General features: G+C 49.7%; 1 protein-coding gene across 1 annotated transcript in view; it reads right to left on the reverse strand.

Annotated features, from left to right (window-relative positions):
• GSAP (gamma-secretase activating protein) overlaps positions 1-21,381 on the reverse strand; it is a 764,805-nt gene that overhangs the window by 581,172 nt on the left and 162,252 nt on the right. Inside the window, exon 8 of the mRNA XM_086967359.1 lies at positions 19,046-19,095. Within this exon, the coding sequence (XP_086823485.1) occupies positions 19,046-19,095 (50 nt within the window). The remainder of the gene's footprint in view (positions 1-19,045; positions 19,096-21,381) is intronic.

Consider the following 21,381-nt stretch of genomic DNA (forward strand, 5'->3'; position numbering starts at 1 on the left):
CTGAGCAGGAACAAGGCATTAGGAAGCTGTGCTGTGCCCTGCTGCCACACGAGCGGAGCAAGAAGGTGAGCTGTGGATGCGCTGAGGCGGGGTGGAGGTCACTGCAATTAGTCACACACCTGGCTGCCTCCGTCAATTTCACTCTCTTGTCCCCCCGCTAGCGACACAGATCACAAGTGCCTTATGCACTGGGACCACAGACCTGATCATTGCTAGCCTCGTGAGGCAGCATTTGGCGCATCTAATCTGACCTGTGACCCAACTGCAAGGCGCAAGGACTGCCTGGAGTGCTTGCTCTCTGTTGGTGCCTTTCAAAGTCCGGTGCCACCCTGCCCATCCAACTGTGGCTACGATCAAGCAGCAAGTATTATATTGGGGATTGCCGCGCATACCTGGTTGGAACGTCACAGGGCACCCGCGCTGAGATAGGAGCAGGCAGCACCCTTGTCTCGCCTCTGTCTTTCCCAAAAAAAACAAGCAAAATGGCAACGTAAGTTCCCATCGACACGACCTCCAGTAAGCTAGATACAGTGCTTGCGGCAGTCGAAAAACTGAGTGAAACTATGACTCGCTCACTTTCAAACTGCTTTGTCGTGAAAAGAGGGCACAGAGTCTCGTCGAGACCCCGGGATCTAACCCGCGACCATGCTTAATTCGCCTTCTTAGTTATAGAGATCGGGAAGCAATTTTGCACGAAACCAGAAAAATGCAGGACATTCAGATTGACAATCACAAAATAATGTTTTATGCAGATTACATGATCCAAGTGCAGAAACAACACTTTTCCTTCTTGTCAATCAAAAAGCTCCTTCAACAGCACAATCTACAGGACTCTTTACTGTTTCTGGCACGACTGCGAGTGATTGCACATGGGAAATCTCATTTCTTCAATACTCCGGAACTGGCGGCGGAATAGCTATATGCTCATGTACCTGCGTCCACTGGAGCTGTTGCTGCTACTATGACTACACAAACAGGAAGCGCATCGCCTCGATGCCGTCGTCCTGAGAAACGGCGGAGACTCAGCCTTCCTCACCTATAGGTCCAGACTTGAGTCAAGTAATAAGTGAGCAACAAGAAGCCCTCCGGGCTGCAGCAGACATCAAGAGCTCTCTGTCGGATGACACAGCCTCCACCTCGAGCAGGCCAGCGACGATGACCTATCCGAAGATTTGCAAGACTCACAAGACTCCTGTGATCTGCCTAAAGTCACTCCTCAAAAGTCTGACGAAGTGGCTGGAACAGTACCATATAGACTCACATGGATGATGCCTCCTTGTTCTTTGGCAATGCCTGCAAATTTAGTTTGCTGTACACCGAACTCTCCTTAGCGGCACCTGTTATTAATCCTGACGCATTAGAAGTGCAATTGTATTACGGTAATAGGTTGAGTGGTGATTGCGAGACTTTCAGTTATCATTAATGTTGCGACAAAAAAAAATGTGCGTACTGTTTGGAGGTGTTAGCCTATGATATTGCAAGACATGGTCCTGCCTATTTGTAACTGACTGGCAGGGGGAAGCCCCCGCTCCAATAAGCAATTACGTAATCTTTTATATTCCTTATTAGTGACATAGAGCATAGCGCACCCCCTCAGCTATTGTGTGAATGTTGTCATAGTACAGAGTTTGGACGACTGCTTGTTGCATGTTCGCCCTTTTGGAATAGTATAGTTGTTACATTTTGTTCATAGCACCATCTGTCACAAACTGTTGCGTTCATCAAGTCATGACAGGTACACAGCATGCACGTCTACCCCTTTGTTGCTCATAGTCTTAACGCATAATGACATCGGTTAAAATAGGCACCTGGAATGTGCGAGGTATACATACACCGGCACATAGATATCAAATATACTCCTATCTCAAGCGCCATCATATACAAAAAGAGCTTGTGCAAGAAACACACTTACTCCACTCCGAACTGCCGCACTTAGATCGCTGCTGGCAGGGGCAGCTGTACACCACAGGTCATTCCGTGTTTGCGAGGGGGGGGTCTTAATATGGATCAGGCCGGGAGACCCTTTGAAGATACTAGACACGAAAATAGATGAGGAAGGCAGATACGTTGCAATTAAAGGTTTACTAGATGGTAGACCAATAGTGATAGTCTCCTTTTACGCGCCTAACACAGAACAAGGACCATTCCTAGATACCATTTCACAGGTACTGGCGCCTTGACATGACACCCCTATGTTCTTAGGTGGAGACTACAACAAAGTCCAAGATATAGCGCTAGATCACTTATTCCCCCTCAATGCCCCCCCCCCCCCCCCCCCGACCGGCACTGACATCACTACCGCCATGAGAGCAGTGAAAGGCTGGGCGATTCACTGGCACCTGACGGATGCATGGAGGCATCACAATCCCACGGACAAGGTGTACTCCTACTACTCGGTGCACATGGGCTGCATGTGCACTTAGACGGTTTCATGATCTCCGACACTCTCCTGCCATATAACTTCGACACGCTATCTGGGGCGGACACATTCAGATCACAACCCCCACACCTTAAACTTTGAGTGGGAGCAAAGTAGACCACCAGTTCCAGTCTGGAGTTTGCAGCCTGACACTCTCCTTGACGCCCCCTCCGAGACTCCCTGGCCACTGCCATTGATCAATATTTTTTTTTAAAAAATACTTTATTGACAGTAGGGCAGAGAAGTTATTCACAGTAACAATTACGATCATTAGGTCTATATCTGTACTTAGCTGTATCAGAGCCATACATAGAAAAAACCCATAGTCCAATGTTCGTGATTAAGTCCACAGTACGGAGATGCAGGAAATAAGAGCAACCATTTTGCATAGAGTTTCAATCAACAGTACTGCACATCCTATTCCCATTCCCAATTTGCCCATTTGCGATATTGCAGTTAGTTTTTACCAATTTTTAACTAACAGTAAGAATAGAAATTCTGTAACTTGGAAACGCAACTAACGTCATCGTCTTAGTAGAGTGTCGCACCCTTACACAGTTAATTGTCGTGCATTGCATAGTGTCAGTACAGTTTATGGCATTAGCAAGTTTCCACTCCACCCCAGCAGCAAACCTGGCTCAACACACAAGTCCGCCTCTTGTTAGTCCTCATCATCCTCCGACTCTAAGTCGTCACTCTCCGGCAGGGGTGTGCACGGCTCCCCTCTGTACTTATTCCAAGGCAGCCATACTTTATTCCATTTTCTGGGGCAGGCCCGCAGTACGTATACCGCCCTCTCCTTCACCATCAGAAGGTCCATGTTCCTAATCCACCCATTCACCGTAGGTAATTCCGGAGCACCCCATTTTTGTGCAATGTCTCTCTTGGCCACTGTCATAGCCAGCGTGGCCCACAATTGTTCGTACCTGTTCAGGTCAGTAGGGTCCCAAACGTTTAGCAAACATTTACGGGGCTCAGGTGTAAGCGAGACTTCAAGGGCCTGGGAAACTGTGCGCATAACTTGTCTCCAAACATTTTGGATTAGTGGGCAGTCCCACAGTGTGTGGAGTAGAGTTCCCTCCTCCCCGCACCCTCTCAGGCAGAAGGGGTGTGGTGCCCTTTGAATCTTGTGTAGGAGTGTCCTGGTGTAGTACGTGCAGTGCAGAATTTTAAGCTGCACCAGCCTGAACCTTGCCGATATACCCACTTCTTTTGGCGATGCAAGCGCCTCATTCCATTCTGTGTCGTCCATGTCACCCAGTTCTTCAACCCATCTCTCCCTAAGTTTATGTGTGGGGTCTGGGAGGTTATTGACTAGCTTTTTGTATGTAAGAGAGGTTGCTTTCTGTTCCATGAAGTCTGTCAATAACCTGTCTTCTAGTGGGGACGAGTCCGGGAGTGTTGTGCCAGGTGGAATTGCGTGGAGCAGTGCGTGACGGATTTGCACATACCTATACGTCTCAGTGGACCCTAGACCATACTGTTGTTGTAATTGGGGGAGTTCTACCACTGATCCCTTGTCCCAAAGGTCGCCCACCACGGAAATTCCGATTTGGTCCCAACGCGAGAAACCCTTACTGGTTCTCAAGTTCCCTAGCGATTTCGAGTCCCATAACGGCGTCATCATTGTGATTTTTCCCTTCCAACCCAGTCGCGCCTGCGCCGTGTGCCAGAGGGTCGCTGTATGTAGTGTCGGGCCGATCAATTTCCGAACCTGAGAGTGAGTATACAATACCGAAAGCATGCCGTCCGTTCCTAACTGTGACCAGTCCGCTTTGTAAGCGGGGTCTTCCCGCGAAATGTGGATCCAATGATTGACTATTTTAAGTTGTGACGCCCAGTAATACAATTGAAGATTGGGTAATGCAATTCCCCCTTCATACCAGCTTTTGACTAGTTTGTCCTGTGCTATACGGGCTGGGCCGTTATTCCACAGCAGAGCAGACACCAGTGCAGCGACTCGCTGGAAGTAGCGTGGAGCTACCACATAGGGGGTGTTCTCCAGCACGTAAAGAAATCTAGGGAGCGCCATCATTTTATATAGCGCCGCCCGTCCCAGGAGGGTGAGCGGCAGGGCAGCCCAGTATTTAATGTCGGCACGGAGACGTGCCAAAGGCGGCAGCAAGTTTTCGGTGTAGAAGTCCGCCGTGTTAGTGGTGATGAAAATACCTAGGTATTTAAATGAGTCGGTCGTTAATTGCAGGGGGCAGTCGTCCCGCAGTGACGGCTCCGGGCCCTTGAGGACGAAGATTATAGATTTGGACCAGTTCAAGGTGTATCCTGATGCCTTCCCGTGCTCGTCGCACAGGGTCAATAGTGCAGGAATACCCTCATTGGGATTAGTCATGTAGATTAACATATCGTCTGCATACAGGGAGACTTTGTCCTCCCAACCCTCCTCCCAGATGATGCCCCGAAATAGTGGCGTTGCTCTAAGCAGGATAGCCAGTGGCTCCAGTACTAGTGCAAAGAGTAAGGGTGACAGCGGGCACCCTTGTCTTGTCCCGCGGCCCAGGGGGAAGGCTGGTGAAATGCGGCCGTTTGCCACTACCTGCGCCATCGGCGAGCTGTATAGCAGCCGCACCCATGCGATATATTTCGGGCCGAAGCCCATACGTGCCAGGACAGCAAACAGGTACTCCCATTCCACCAGGTCGAACGCCATTTTGGCATCCAGAGACAAAATGACTGTCTGTTCGGAGAGGAGATGTGTACGCGCCATGACGCCATGTACCCTACGTAGATTGAGTGCCGTGCTTCTATGTGGCATGAATCCCGACTGATCAGGGTGTATTAGGGTATGTAGGTGTTTGGTCAGGCGACTCGCCAGGAGTTTCGCCAGGATCTTCGCCTCCACGTTGAGCAGAGAGATGGGTCGGTAGGAGGTGCATAACGTCGGCGGCTTCGCCGGCTTAGGAATGGCGACTATAGTGGCCGTGCGTTGATCCAAAGGGAGCTCCGCCCTGCCCATACTCTCAACATACATATCCAGCAGGGGTTTGCTCAACAATGGAGCCGATGCTTTGTACCACTCCACGGGTATCCCATTGGGTCCCAGCGCTTTGCCAGACTGCAATGATTGTATTGCCAACTGAATTTCGGTTTCTGTCAAGTCCGTGTCCAGTTCTTGTTGCGCTTCTTGTGAGAGTGTGGGGATTGCGATGTTGTTGAGTGACGCCGATGCCTCCCGCTCAGAAACTGCCCTAACCGGTGTGTATATGTCCTGATAATGGCGTGCCAGGGTGCGCACTATTTGCTCAGGGTGCGTCAGTAGCTGGCCCTCCGGTGTATAGAGTCTCTGGATGCCTCTGTTGCTGCCACCCCGCTTGTCCAACCAGGCCAACATCTTTCCGGCCTTGTCACCCACATCATATATCCTGTGTGTTGTGCTCGCCAAGTGACCTTTCGTGATTGACGTGAGATGGGCCAGGTGCTGCTGTTGTCTGAGTTGCAACGTATGTGCAGTGTCAGGGGTAGGGTTTGACATGTGTGCGGTATTTGCAGTGTCTAGTGTCAGTTCTAACTGGGCCAGTTCCTGTCTCGAATCTCGCTTGTGCCCTGTAATAGCCGCTATGGCTGCGCCGCGCAGGACTGTCTTGTACGCTTCCCAGAGTATTGCTGGTGAGGAAACCGTCCCCGCATTTTCTACAAAATACTGCGTTGTGGCCGTTTTAAGCTTTTTCCGGATAGCGGGAACGGTGAGGTAATTGGGATAAATTGGATAGAGCCTGGCGCGCTTCCTGTCTTTAGACGTAATATGGAGGGACACAGGGGAGTGGTCAGATATACCCCTGGGCAGGATGTCAAGTTTATCTACTGATCCCAGCCCTACCCCCAAAAAGAAAAAGTAGTCTATGCGTGAGAGAGTGTCGTGCGTAGACGAGTAGTGCGTGTATTGAGTCGCTGTGGGGTTCAGGTGGCGCCATACATCAGTGAGGCCTAGCGCGGTCAAGAAACCAGGAAGTGCGGAAGCCCCCCTCTGGCGGTCTCGTATGGGAAAGGTGTCTAACAAGGGGTCTGTTATGGCATTAAAGTCCCCCCCAATGATCATGTCTCCTTCAGGGAGGCCAAGAAGGAACTGGCCCAGCGCCGGCAGCGCCGTAGAGTGTAGTGCCGGAGGGATGTACACGGACACCACGTTGAGGGGTTTCCCTTCCCATTGGCCGGTCAGTGCCACAAAGCGACCCTGGTCGTCCGTCTTACAACTTTGAACCATGAAGGAGGAGTTCCTTTTGATGAGTATCCCAGTGCCCCTGGACCCAGTAGTGAATTCTGCATGCGCCGCCATGGCATACCCTCGCCTGTCGAGCGCTTTGCACGTGGACCCTGCCAGGTGTGTTTCTTGCAGCAACACCAAGTCAGGCCCGTGGCGTTTGATGGATTGGATGACCAGGCCTCTTTTAATTTTATCCCCCAGGCCTCTAACGTTCCACGTGAGCAGTTTTATAGGGGGCACCCCTGTCATTGGCTGGCCGCCCTCAACGGGTACATTTCGATCTCGTCGGGCCATCTAGATAGATATCTAGGGGTACTGGTGTGTGGAAGTGGATTACGACATATGTGCAATGACTTGTGTTGGGGCACCACAAATGTATGGCCCTGTGCGATTCCGCTGCCCATACTAAAATGACGATGACTAAGAACATTAACCATAACATTACAACTCCCCCCCTCCCCTGCCCCCTCCCTGCTCCCCTGCACCACGGACGAACTCCCGCCCGCTTCCCCAACTTTGCAGAGTGCTTTGTCCCATCCCCGTTCATCTTACTTGCTCGTGGGGTTGGTGAGACCCCTACAGGCGCCGGCCAATGCCCGCCCTACTCAGCTCCATCGACATCAAGTCCCCAAGGGCTATAATCTGTTGTCCCACCTGCAGTTTAATCAAATCAGCCCCGTACAGGTTGTCCGGAGTCAAACGGGTCCCTTTCAAGATCTGATTCCAGTTCCGTATTCTCCCCCCCATTCGCGGGGCTGTTGGACGGATGATCTGTCAGCCCTCCGTTGCGCTGGTGCTGCCTTTCCCTGTGTGGACGTTGGGGCTGCCCCACTTGTCTCCATCCATCAAGCCATTCTCTAGCTACCTCCGGAGTATCGAAGAACCATGTTTTTCCTTCAGCCACTATGCGCAGTTTGGCGGGGAACAGCATAGAGTATGGCAGGCCCTTGTCTCGCAGCGCCTTCTTCACTTCCGTGAACGACTTCCGACGTCTAGCCACCTCCGCCGTGTAGTCCGGGAAAAAGGCCAAAGTTGAGTTTTGAATCTTTACCGGTGGGGAGACCCTTGCCGCCTGCAGAATTGCGTCCCTGTCTCGAAAGTTGAACAGTCTGGCCAGCACCGGCCGCGGGGCAGCGCCCGATTTAGCCGCTCCACCCGGAACCCGGTGTGCTCGTTCCACAGAGAAGAAGTGTGACAGGCCGTTGGGTTTCAGCTGGGTTTTGATTAGGTCCTCAATATATAGATCCATTGCGGCCTTACCTTCCGACTCCGGCAGGCCCAGGATTCGGACGTTGTTTCTCCGGGAACGCCCTTCCTGATCGTCGAGTTTCTCTTGTAACTGTTTTGTAACCCTCTCCATGCGTTCCATGGCGACCTGCAGGTCCGAGGTGTCTTCAATGAGCGACTTCGTGACCACCTCCACCTGGGACACTCTTTCCTCCATTTTCTTGAAGTCCGCTCGGAGGAGAGTCACCTCGGAGGAAATGGAGCCCACTGTCGTCTTGACGTCGGTAAGGGTTTTCATGACGTCCTCTAAGGTTACCTTCGAGGTCCCGCCCGTCTCCGGAGCTGTGCCAGCAGAGTGGCGGCCGCCACTCTGGGAGTGCCCAGACTGGTTGTACGCGAATTTGTCCAGTTTTGCTTGGGTCGATGTACTCCTCGTGCCTTTGCCCGCCATATTGTTGCGCTGGCGGAGGGAGCAGAAAGTCTTGTTGTAGGAGGTGTGTGGTGTCTCTGGGTACCAGGCGGTCAGTTGCGCGCCTCACTGAGCCCGAGGGGCACCGTGTAGTCGGCGCAGGGTCCTGGCTGCTGCTGGTGGCTGTGCTGATCGGCGCACCGGCCTGCAAGGCGGTCCTGCGCAGGTCAGTGCTCTGTCTATTCCTTTCCTGCACTCTCCCTGTAGCGCCGCCAATCGCTGCTTAAAGTTATTTTGTACAGGAGGCACCCTGCGGGGCGCTCCTATATCTTCCCGTGTGACGGTGCAAGTTCGTTAGGATAGGGTTGCCATTGTAATATTGCGCCACAGGGGGCGGGTGCCACTGTAAGCCCCACTCGGTGCTTTCCTACCTTAAACTGGCCCCCCGCTAAATCAGAGTGCAGTCCAGGGCAGTGCGCGGTGTGGGGGGGCAGCAGCAAATTCCCCGGTGTAGAGTGTGCAGCCCCGCAGTCTGTATGGGTCGCCTGGCCGCCTGACCTTATCAAAATGGCGCCTCCCGGGGATCCGATAGTTTTTCGCCGTCACTGACGATCGTGCTGTCTCCGGACGCCACCTGCAGTCCTGCCGGGCCCCCACCGCCCTTTCAGGTCACACATAGGCGGGCGCCGGTCAGGTGTCGTGTGCCGGTACCTCCAGTGACAGGGACGCTCGTGGCCGGGTGTATCCACTGTACCCCCGCCGATGAGGACGCGCTTCCGCCCGGGCTTTCTGGCCACTCCAGGCCGGTGCGTCCAGGCAAGTGCGGGCCGCTGTTCGTCGCCGCAGGATAAAGCTGTTCCCGGCGGCCGATCACCACCGGGGCTGGACCTGGTTGTGCCGCTCGGTTCCTTGAGTCGATGTCGCTCCTTCGAGCGGGCGGAGGATCGGATTACTGGACGGATTTATGAAGCGGGCCGGCTAGCCTTGAGGAGCTCCCGTCTCAAGCTGCCGCCATGCTCGGCAGTTGGCCACGCCCCCCATTGATCAATATTTTGATAAACACTGGCACAGCCTCAACGCCTCATTTTGAATGAGACGCCTTTAAGGTGGTAGTAAGAGGCCACTGTCTCCACAGACCGGTGGGAATGCGCAAACAATTAGAAAAAGACCTGTTACACATAGAACAAAGGTTAGCCACATTTGACCAGGAGGGATGTGAGACAGCTGGAGACAGTCTATCAAGGGAACGTGAAGTAAACGTTCAGTTATTGGACAGATTACGCTGCTTAAATTATGCAGCGCACACTGCGAAGACACACCACCAGGGTGACAAGGCGGGCAAACTACCCACATGGTTGATTAGGCAGGAACAGGAGGCCTCATCGGTCACATCCATACCTACACTACAGGGCACAACGATATACGCACAGACGGCTATCCACGATCTCATTATGATACAGTGTACAAATCCCGCATGCAGGCCACACCCGCTGAGATACAGTCCTATCTTGCAGACCTTCCCTTATTGCACCTCACTCCCAGTCAGCAGGAGGAGCTAAATGACGCCCTTACACAGGAGGAAATCAGAGACAGCATATTTTCCCTCTCCAATGGCAAATCGCCGGGTCCTGACGGCCTACCGGCAGAGTTTTCGAAAGCATATTCAGACTTCCTTATACCGCACTTAGTAAAATTGTATGACGCGGCTATTGAGGACTCTACACTCACGCCCACGCAAAACGAGGCAACACTTATCTTCCTGCCCAAGCCAGGCAGAGACCCTGAACTCCTCGGCTCATATCACCCACTGGCGCTCCTGAGCATGGACTACAAAATATTTGCGTCCATGCTGGCCAAACGCTTGGCCCCTTTAGTACGCTCCTTAATACATCCTGACCAAAACGGCTTTGTTCCCACAAGGAGTACATCTCAACATACAGAGATTGTTTCGGATACAAACATATGCTCCAGGTGAATGGCCTCGATCCGGATGCCTGGTACTGGATTTAGAGAAGGCTTTTGATTCCTTAGACTGGCCTTACCTTGCTGCTGTGCTGCGCAAATATGAATTAGGAGAAAACTATATCCACATGGTGCAACTCCTTTACCAGTGTCCTACAGTACGGGTTAAAACAGGGAAGCTAATCTCTGGCGCTTTACAAATACGCCGGGGGACAATACAAGGGTGCCTACTGTCCCCATTACTCTTTTCTCTCTCAAAGGAGCCATTGGCGACGTTGCTGCGTGGCAGCAGAGATAACTGGGGTATACCATTGGGAGACGGCTTCAGGTGGTTTCGCTGTACGCTGACGACCTGCTATTGTACATAAGAGATCTACACACTATTCCCCCAATAATAGCAGATATATTTCAGCAATTTGAGAAAATGTCAGGTCTCAAAGTGAACTGGACAGAATCTGGCGTATACTCATTCGCTGACACTACAGCTGAAGCAAGTGTTGTCATTATTGGTGCCACCTTGGCATGGCATCAGTCCATGTTCAGGTACCTCGGTATCTATATATACAGATCTCCCGCTGATATATTAGATGGCAATCTCATGAGGGCTATAACCGCTATCAGAACGCAGGTATGTTTCTGGAAGACACTGCCTTTAAATGTAATGAGTCAAGTCACCTTAACCAAAATGATTGTAATACCACAACTGCTATATTATTTCTCAAATCTCCCGGTGTATGTGCCTGTTAAACTTCTCCGCAACCTGGGATTTAATCTGGAATACTGGCAGACCGGGAATAGCCTTGAACAAATTATATGCACCTGTACGTAATGGAGGCCTTGCAGTTCCAAACATGGAGCTTTATTACCTAGCGTCTCAGCTACAGTGGATGACGAAATGGATGAGTGGGAAGGGACTGGAAGATACTGCTGCCTTGACACCACCGTGGCCACTCTCCCAACTATACCACTTATTTCATCCCATTACCCGAATCCCATGCTTGACTCAGATTTACATCACATTGGCCCACGGATGCTACAGGAGAAGCCTCTATCTGACTCGCGATACACCGCCTTATGCCCCGCAGACACCATTACTAGTCACTCCTAGAGACACAGACGGGATATCGGAAACTAAATTGCAGGCCTGGCATGAGGCAGATCTTGATGCAACAGGTGATTTATTCGCGGAGGGCACCCTCTTATCATTTGACACTTTGGTTCTAGAAAATGATATCCATGCGGGTCAGTTTCTTCTTCATGCCGCTATAATAAGATATTTGTCGGCCGCCTGGGGAGACATGACAGCTGAGCCACAAACGCACCTGGTTATTCAGTATCTACACATTATGGGAGAAGGCTCACATGTGGTGCACTGGTTGGTGGAGGCACTCCTTACGCATACACAGAAGCCATTATCGAGACTACGTGACAGGTGGGCCACAGACAGAGGGCGCCCATGGACGGACAAGGACATCATAGCTGCCGGCTCCACCTACATACCACGTAATTCCAGATTCAAGCTTATTCAAACGTAAGTATTGCATAGAGCGTACCTCTCACCCGATAAGCTAAATGATTATTTTAATCTCACCACCTCTGCCTGCCCCAGATGTAAGTTAATAGGCTCTGATCTTCTACATATGATGTGGTCCTGTCTCTCGCTACAATTATATTGGCATGCAGTTATAGAAACGTTTACACAGTGCACTGAGTCACCCCTACAGCCCTGCTGGGAGGCCTGTTTACTGGGGCTGTACCCACGGACAAAGAAAAACAAGGCTCTTTCCAGGTTTATAGATCTGGGTTTGATAACAGCAAAAAGCCTCATCACGAAGAGGTGGAAGCACAGTGATCCTCCAGTGCTGCGCAGGTAGAAGCAATCCCTTTGTGCACAAGCGGAAAGCACTACACTACATAGGGAAGAAACAGCGGGGCTACGCAAATACCCAATTGCACTGGCCTTGGATGACCTGCTCAAGGTCCTCATACAGTCAGACCCCGCAAGACAGGATTCGCTGTCTCCCAGTGGTGTAGAAAGGGACAGAGTGCAGTAAGATAGCCCCCTCTCCCCCTGCAGTACACGGCACCATGAGATGTTGCATACTGTGACTGGGCAATGCACATTACCTCATCGTCCCTCCCTCGCTTCCCTTCCTTACGAAATTGAGGCATCCCTGCCTCACCAGACACCCGTACCCACGTGATTTGTCACTAGGGGACTATATATAGCCCCCAGCCCCCTCAAACCTCCTGTTTTTTTCTGTCTCACCACTGTGAGACGCGCGTCCCACGCGCTGGCCGTTCTGCGGAGCTGCGGTCATTTTCACTATCTTGAGGGCTTCTCCCTCACTTGCTATCGCCATCCTGGGTCTGGCGGCGCCGACCTGGTGTATGCGAGCCTTCCCCACCGCGTTGGGTGTTTTTGCGGTGCACTTCTCGGCGGCTGGACGGTCGGGTTCCGGGTGACGGAGTCACCGGCCCTGAGTGGCTGGGGCTGTGGTTCCGGTTCGGATGGCCGGAATGGAGGCGGCGGCTGGCGGATATGCTGTGGCTTCTCGGCTGGCTGTTTCCGATGCTCCTATGCGGTAGGGGCCTCGTTTGAGGTCGTTTTTTATACATTTTTATGTTTTTGGTGATTGGTTTCATCGTCTGCGAGGCTTCTTTATTGGTTGCCTCGTGTGTCCTTTGATTCTATTGGGTTTCTCCCGGCTGGGGCTGTGTTACACATTATTTAAGAGTTTGCCTCGGCTTTCTACCCTGTCAGTTTCACTATGGCTAAACGGACTTCGAAGCGCTTGAGGGTTTTGTCCTCCTCTGATGAGGATGGTGAGGTGCCTGTCCCGGCTCGTAGGACCAGGTCCCAGGGTCCGGTGGATTCTTCTGCCCTCCTGTCTGCTTCTGAGGTGCAGTCCATGATTGAGGCTGCTGTGTCTCGTGCTTTGGAGGCGAGAGGTGCTAAGCCACGACGCAGGTCTTCTCGTGTTGCGGGGGGTCCGGTGGACTCTCCCTCTGAGGACTCGTCTTCTTCTTCTTCGGACTCTGCCATGCCTTCTACGTCTTCGGGGAAGTTTGTGCGTAGGGAGGAGGTGCCTGCTATTCTCCAGCACATCAGGGAGAACTTGGGGTTTTCTCCTTTTGCTGCTCCCATGGGGTCCGAGGACATTTTTCCCCAATATGTTAAGCCTCCTGAACTCTCTATGCCCTTTCATGGTCGCATCAAAGACTTGATTTCGGGGGAATGGCGGGACCTTGAGCGCTCCTCTGTTCCTCGCTTTTTGCAGAAGCTTTATTCCCTGGAGGAGGGGGAGGTCTCTCTTCCTCACTCTGTGAAGGTGGATGCCATGTTGGCCACTCTTATTCGGCGCACTTCTATTAATCCTGAGGATTGTTCACCTTCGGATGCCACGGATAAAAAGGTGGATGGTGCGCTGAAGAAGGCCTTTTCCGCTGGGAATTTGTCTTTACGTGCTGGTATCTACTCGGCGTATGCGGCGCAATCTTTGGTGTCTGACTTTGGCAAGCTGGCCACGGCTGTTCAGGAGGAGTCGGACTGCTCTGGCTTGCTTGTCCACATGGAGCAGCAAGCTAAGCTCTTGGCTGACGTCTCTTCAGATGTTCTTCGCTCTGCGGCCATGACCTCTGGCTCCTTGGTTTTGGCTCGTCGGAACTTGTGGATGCGTGACTGGAAGGCTGATTCTTCGGAGAAGTCCTCACTCCTTAAGATTCCCTTTGATGGCAAGTTGCTCTTTGGTGACCAGCTGGATAGTATGGTCACTAAGGCATTCAAGGACCGTAAGCATGCTCTGCCTTACAAGGGCAAGGCGTCTTCCTCTGGTTCTCGCCGTTTTTGGAATCCTGCTCCTTCCTCTTCTGCGTCTTTTCAGTCTTCCCGCCAATCCTCCAGGAACTTTTCTGCTCGTCAACGCCATTTCAGGCCCAGGAAATCTTCGGCCTTGCCTGGTCCCAAGCTTCCGGCGGATACCTTCAAGAGGAAGTCCTGACGTCGACTGTGTTTCGCCCTCCGGTCCTGTGGGCGGGAGGCTGATGTCTTCCTGGACGCTTGGCAGCTGGATGTAAGGGATCGCTGGGCATTGACTATTGTCAGGAGAGGCTATATTATCGACTTTGTCGCCGTTCCGCCCGGCTGGGGCACCATCCTTACTCCTATCCCCAAGTCTCCATCCAAGAGGGAGGCTCTACTGGAAGGGGTTCGGGATCTTCTGTCAAAGAAGGCGATCGTTCCGGTCCCGCTGGCGCAGCGAGGTCTGGGGTGTTATTCCATTTTGTTTCTGGTCCAGAAGGTGTCAGGGGGATTCCGGCCGGTTCTGGACCTGAAGAGGGTGAATGGTTGGGTTCGGACCGTTCACTTCAAGATGGTGACTTTGCAGTCCATCATTCCGTTGGTGGGGGTCCGGGACTTCATGACGTCTATCGATTTACAGGACGCCTACCTTCACGTTCCTGTAGCTCGGACTCAACAGCAGTTTCTTCGCTTTGCAGTTGGCGGCTTCCACTTCCAGTTTGCGGTTTTGCCATTCGGGCTGAAGTCCGCCCCTCGGGTCTTCACCAAGCTCTTGGCCCCCTTGGTGGCCCTGGTCCACTGTCAGGGGATATTTTTACATCCTTATCTGGACGACTGGCTGGTTCATGCTCCCTCTTTCCAGTTGACTGTCGATCACATAGACTTGGTGCTGGCCGTTTTGAGGGGGCACGGCTTTCTTGTCAATCTGGGCAAGTCGTTCCTTGTTCCTTCCCAGGATCGTCTCTTCATTGGGGCCAGGTTTCGGACGGATTTGGGAGTGGTCACTCTGCCCGAGGCTCGGGAGGTCAAGATTCAGTCTCACATCCTGTCTCTGCTGTCCGGTCCGGTGCAGGTGGCGGCACGTTGGCTGCAGGTTCAGGGGGATATGGCTGCCACGGTGTTTCTGGTTCCTTGGGCCAGATTTCATTTACACACACTGTTGGCTCATGTTCTGGCGCATTGGTCTCCCCATTGCCTTCCCCTCTCTTCTCCGATCCCGGTTTCCCCTCAGATCAGGTCTTCTCTGGGTTGGTGGCTGGTTCAGGATCATTTGCTGAAGGGTGTCTCTCTCTCTCCTCCGGCTCCGGTTGTGGTGACGACCGATGCCAGCCTCTCGGGTTGGGGGGCCTGGCTGGGGGTTCATCAGTCCAGGGGCTTCTGATCTCCCGCTCAGAGCAGGATGTCATCGAACTGGAGGGAGTTGGAGGCTGTCCGTCTGGCTCTGTTGGCCTTCTCCCGGTTTCTGCTGGGTTCCGTGGTCCTGGTCAGGACGGACAACGTCACGGCCATGGCTTACGTCAACAGGCAGGGGGGGACGAGGTCCTCTTCTCTGTCCCTTGTGGCGAGGCGGTTGTTTGTTTGGGCGGAGTCTCATCTGTTGGCTCTCTCGGCGATCCATATTCGGGGGTGTCCAATTCCCGGGCGGATGCCCTCAGCAGGGCCATTCCGTCGTCTGGATTTCTGCCTTCGTCGGGAGTTGTTTGTGGCTCTGACGTTGCGTTGGGGTGTTCCGGTGGTGGACCTCTTTGCGGATGTGGGAAATGCCTTGGTGTCCCGGTTTGTCTCCCGCTGTCGGGAGGGGTCGGCCTGGGCGGTGGATGCTCTCTCTTGCCCTTGGCCCCGCGGGCTTCTGTATGCGTTTCCTCCTTTCCCCCTTCTTCTCCGCTTCCTGCTGAGGGTCCGGTCCTCGGGGGCTTCTGTGATTCTGGTGGCTCCGGCGTGGCCTCGTGCCTCCTGGTTTCCTCTCCTGGTGGAGTTGAGGTCGGAGGTGGAGTGGTTGCTGCCTCTGTCTCCTCCCCCTTTGGTCTTCCCGGCGTTTCAACAGGATGTTCTGGGCCGGATGCGCTTGGCGGCTTGGAGGTTGAACGCCTAGGTCTTCTGTGACGTGGGGTTCCGGCTGGTTTGACCTCTACTCTGCAGGCGGCTAAACGCGCTTCGACCAACAAGTCTTACCTACGGCACTGGCGTTCTTTCAGTCGGTGGTGTCTTGTCAAAGGTTTGGACCCCTCTTCCTCTTCTTTGTTTGAGGTGATGCTGTTTCTTCAGGAGGGTGCTTCCTTGGGCTTGAAGGTGTCTTCCCTTCGTTTGCAGTGGGCTGCGATTAGGGCGTTTAGGAGCTCTTGGGGCAATCTCTCGGATTCTGAGGGGTTGGTCAGTCGCCTTTTTAAGGGTTTGAGTAACATTCTTCCTGCCCCTCGGCGGCATTTTCCGACCTGGGATCTTTCTCTGGTCTTGGACGCCTTGATGTCATCTCCCTTTGAGCCGTTGGTTTCTGTGGATCTGCGCCTGTTGTCCTTCAAGACTTTCTTTTTGGTGGCCATTTCATCTGCTCGCCGCCTGAGTGAACTGGGGGCTCTTTCTTCCAAGCACCCTTTTTGTCGGGTTTTTGATGACAGGATCGTGTTGCGACCTATTCTTTCCTTTCGTCCTAAGGTGGACTCTCAATTCCACAGGGATCAGGAGTTGGTTCTTCCTTCCTTTTTTGGTTCCCCGTCCTCGGAGTCTGAGGTGCGGCTTCACTCTTTGGATGTTAGGAGGGCTCTCCTGGTCTATTTGGAGCGGGTCGCTCCTTTCCGTCTCTCAGATTCCCTTTTTGTTAATTTTGGTCCTGTGAATAGGGGTTTGCGTCCTTCTACTCCTTCCTTGAGTCGTTGGGTTCGTTCTCTGATTTCTTTGGCGTACAAAGAGGGGGGGCACCTTTCTCCTTTGGGGGTTCAGGGTTGTTCCACTCGCTCCATGGCTGCTTCCTGTGCGGAGGTCCAAGGGGCTTCCATTTCAGAGATCTGCCGGGCTGCCACCTGGGCTTCCCCGCTGACCTTTGCCTCCCATTACAGGATTGGCCAGGAGATTGACTGTACTGATGTGTTTGGACACAGGGTTCTTTCCACTATGATTCCTGAATAGTGATTTTTCCCCTGGTCTTCTGTGTTTTTTAATAAACCTGTTTTTTGCATACCTTCTTTGGTTGTCCTGTTTGGCTTTGTACATCTCAATTTCGTAAGGAAGGGAAGCGAGGGAGGGACGATGAGGTAATGCTTCAATTACTTACCGGTAATTGCATTACTCTGAGTCCTACTCCCTCGCTTCCCTTACTTACATCCCTCCCTCCCTCCCTGATGGTCCAGGCCAACCTTTTGGTATGGTTTCGATCTGTGTGGTATTACAGGAGGTTTGAGGGGGCTGGGGGCTATATATAGTCCCCTCGTGACAAATCACGTGGGTACGGGTGTCTGGTGAGGCAGGGATGCCTCAATTTCGTAAGTAAGGGAAGCGAGGGAGTAGGACTCAGAGTAATGCAATTACCGGTAAGTAATTGAAGCATATGGCATGGTCAGACTCATTAATTTGTTCGTAAAAGCTGTAATGCATTGATACTGGTTCTTGCTTCGAAGTTAGCATTATCATACAGCTAAATACAGTTTTAGATGGTGGTTTTTCTTTTTTCCTATAACTATATATATATATATATATATATATATATATATATATATATTTTTTTTTTTTTTTGGTTCATGTTTATTGATAGTTTGGTTCCTTAATGGCAATTATATTCAAGGTTCTGACACCTTTCCTGTGTACGGAGGCAACAAGACACATACACCTTGCAGGAAGTAGGCACAGGTATATAAATGCAGATGTAAGTTTTAAATGTGCTTGTCATAACTGCTTGTTAGCAGCTTATACTGTATTACTACTAATGATGATGAATAACTGCTGACCTGCTTTGGTAAGTTGCAATATTTTGTTTGTACTTGGAAAAAGAAAACCTAATAAAGATCTATTTTTAAAAAAAAATCAATGACTGGGCAATATAGAACTGCTAACCAACGTCGAAACATTAGAACAAATAGCCTGAGAGGGCCTGATTCTGACAGCTTTTTTCCAAGTGCAGGTGGGGCTTAGTTCTGGGATACATTTCATTTTCCAGGAGTAAGGCACAGCTTTTCAAGATCATTCTTTTGCATACTCGAGAAAACAAAATGCTGCACAGAATTACGTTAAAATAGTAGTCTCAGTGACATTAATGTTTCCATCGTGTAAGAAATCAACAAGGACAGAAGACATACCACATGAACGTACTGTAAGATTAAATGAGTGAAAGGATGTCCCAAAGTGAGACACACTGATCAGGAGGTACATTTGGATGGTCTAAAGAAGGGTAGAGTGTCCTGAAATAAACACCATGGCACAAAAACCACTTGCCATTTACTCTAGAGAGAGATTAGGAGTGCAGTGTTTAAACAAAATGGAGTAATATACACAAACTGCTTTTATGCCCATTTTACCAGTGTTATCGTGGGCTACAATTCAACACTATCACAGTTTGCATTCAATTCCGATTATGAGCGAACTCTAAAACCAATACAAAGCACATTTGCACCAGTTTAGTACTTAGTCCAGGAAGTAAACAATCTTATCGGTGTCCTAAAAAAGCTATTTTTCTTCTTTATGCATTGTGATGCAATATGCAATCCATTAACATGGTGCTCAATGGCCTAATTCAAAACCATTTTTGGTAACTATACACCATTATACTGTCTAACTCTTTTTCGAATCTTTGATAATGTTGTCATGCTACCTGTAACGACAGGCTTTAGTGTGTACCTAGAGAAGATTGCTATGCCTCAGTGTGGAAAATAGAAACATCGGCTTGTGATGAGAAATGTAGGGCAACTGTTTAGGAGATATGCTCAACTCGTCGATGGGATACTTCTATTGCCTGGCAAATTGGTCTTGTAAAATAGGAAAAGCATTTTAAAATACAAAACAGATTACAGGCCAGATACTTACCACCTTCCATCCTTCTTTGATGGCAACGCTCATATGGCACAGTTCGATATCTCAAGTAAAATGAAAAAATAAGAATTCACTTTATTGAATCAACAAATAGATGGACACAAGATTTTAACGATCATTCAACAAAGTACATTTGAAGTACGCTGGGATTTCTTTAAGTTTGAAAGCTTTATTAAATAATAAAAAAGTTGTACCCAACTTCAGAAAGAATAACATATAAATGAAAATGAACCTTTTCAGTTAACAGTTTCTGGATTGAAAGCTGTAACCAACAAATACGTCTAATAAACCAATATTAGAGAAGTTCATAGACGAGACGTCAGCCAAACTGCCCAAAAAGAGGTTTGTTACACCAAAAGGAATAGTAACTTGAAAAATCACATTAATGAGCTTCTTTACTTTATGCCAAAAGTGTAAGGATACAAAACAACATGTGCATTAAGTTACTGTTGGTACAATCAAACAACCAGCGTTTAGTACCAGTGATAACACAACCTTTGAAACTTCAACTAGGGCTTACTTACAATCTATTATAAACTAAAAATAGCGGTTCCATATTATTAGCAGCCCGTGAAGTTTTATTAATTTGTAAACAAATCCTGTGCCAAAAATGATAGAGCAGGAGGAAATCTAATCTTTTTTCATAAAAGATCTACTTCAGATTTGTTTCTAAGAGAACCAGTATCCGACAGGTTTTTAAAAATAACTTGTGCATTAGGTCTAAACGACAATTTGAGGAAGGGGACATTTCTGAGGAACAAGATCATTGTCCAGCAACATAAAAATGTCCAAAACATTGTTCATAATGGAATTAATTTTCAACTCGCAGGACTCGGGACAATTAAACTGATAATCAGGAAAGGAAATAAGGGCAACATTATCAAATACATCATCGAGGTGGCATGGTGTACAAAATAACAATGGACTGGGATGAGGGCCCAAGTAATCACCAGTAGCTGAGGTTAATTCAAGCTTTAAATCCATCACTTTTTGTATACTTTATTATATATTAAATAGGGCGCCCAAAACTCTTTAACAATAACTAAGAGCTTATAAACACAATCCCAAGGCAACAAAAGATCACAAACAAAATACAAATCCATACAAGAATACAATATAGGCGTATATTTTAAGTTCGTTACAATTTTATTTCACACAAAATGTAAAAAACACAAATTCCACCACAATTTAAGACAAAGCTCAAAATGCAGTTACCAGTAAAAGCAGGAAGGGCATTTATCTCAGAGTTCCAACCTCAAGTGTCACCATACCCATCTCTTGTTTAAATATTTGTATACCCTCTAGTACAAGGGCCGGATTCTAGCAGGGCTTACCCAATAGCCAAGTGCAACTATATATGGCTTTATCAACATCTGCATGTCTCCAGCGTCAGAGCTTTGGTTTCACCCTCAGTAAATGAAATGAACTAATCACCTGCAGGGCCTACAGTGTGGCCATCAGAAGGGATGAACAGTGCCATAGCTTATTTAACATATCTTATTAAAATTGAATTGGAACTCACTCTGGCAAGGCAGTGTTCAGAACCACAGGCCCTCTCATTATCCAGTGCCTAACAACTGACTGTTCTTAACCAGCTCTCTAGCTCTATACAATGCTCAATATTCAAACTTTAAATCTCAAGCTTTACCAGTTTAAGGATCTATAGAGGCCCCTAAATGGATCCCATCTCTTACTGAAAAAGTCATTGCCCTTTTAATCCCTCCAGTCTTAGATTGGAAGGGGTCATCTTCAGGTCAGGTCGAAGTTTCATACACATCGTGATACAAGAAGGCTAAAGAAAATTAATTAACTTAAGCTCTCAACAGCATGTTACAACATAATGCTAAGAGTTATCCAACTAATCGAAGTCACACCAGTGCTTTGGGAAGAGCAAAACACATTGAAGAGAAATAGGTCCATATACCACACTCCAGTTTCTGATGCCTGTGTATATGCTTCGATTTTACTGAGAAATTGTTCTCTTCATTGTATTAATTACATAATACATTGCATAAAAGTGGATGTGCTAGGTCCCAGGAACTATTTGTGTAGGAAAGCATTTGACGGTTTCCATAATATTTTGTCAATTCATGGATGGTATGTATTTTAAAAGAAGGAAAGCCAGGGATTTGCATTGATATACTCCACATTTATTATGCTTTGCAAAGAAGCAGGAGCAAGGCAAAGAGGCACACAAGAGTCTATCAAACTAGGATATGCTTCTGTCAAGGGCCAACCTCACGCAGTCTAGTCATTAGTCAACAGGAGTTAATTGTCATCAGTGTAAAGGCAGAACCCTGATGTAGCAAGATCAGTGCTGACACTGTAGT

Source organism: Lissotriton vulgaris, chromosome 1_1, assembly GCF_964263255.1.
Source record: "Lissotriton vulgaris chromosome 1_1, aLisVul1.2, whole genome shotgun sequence".
NCBI classification, from domain to species: Eukaryota; Metazoa; Chordata; class Amphibia; order Caudata; family Salamandridae; genus Lissotriton; species Lissotriton vulgaris.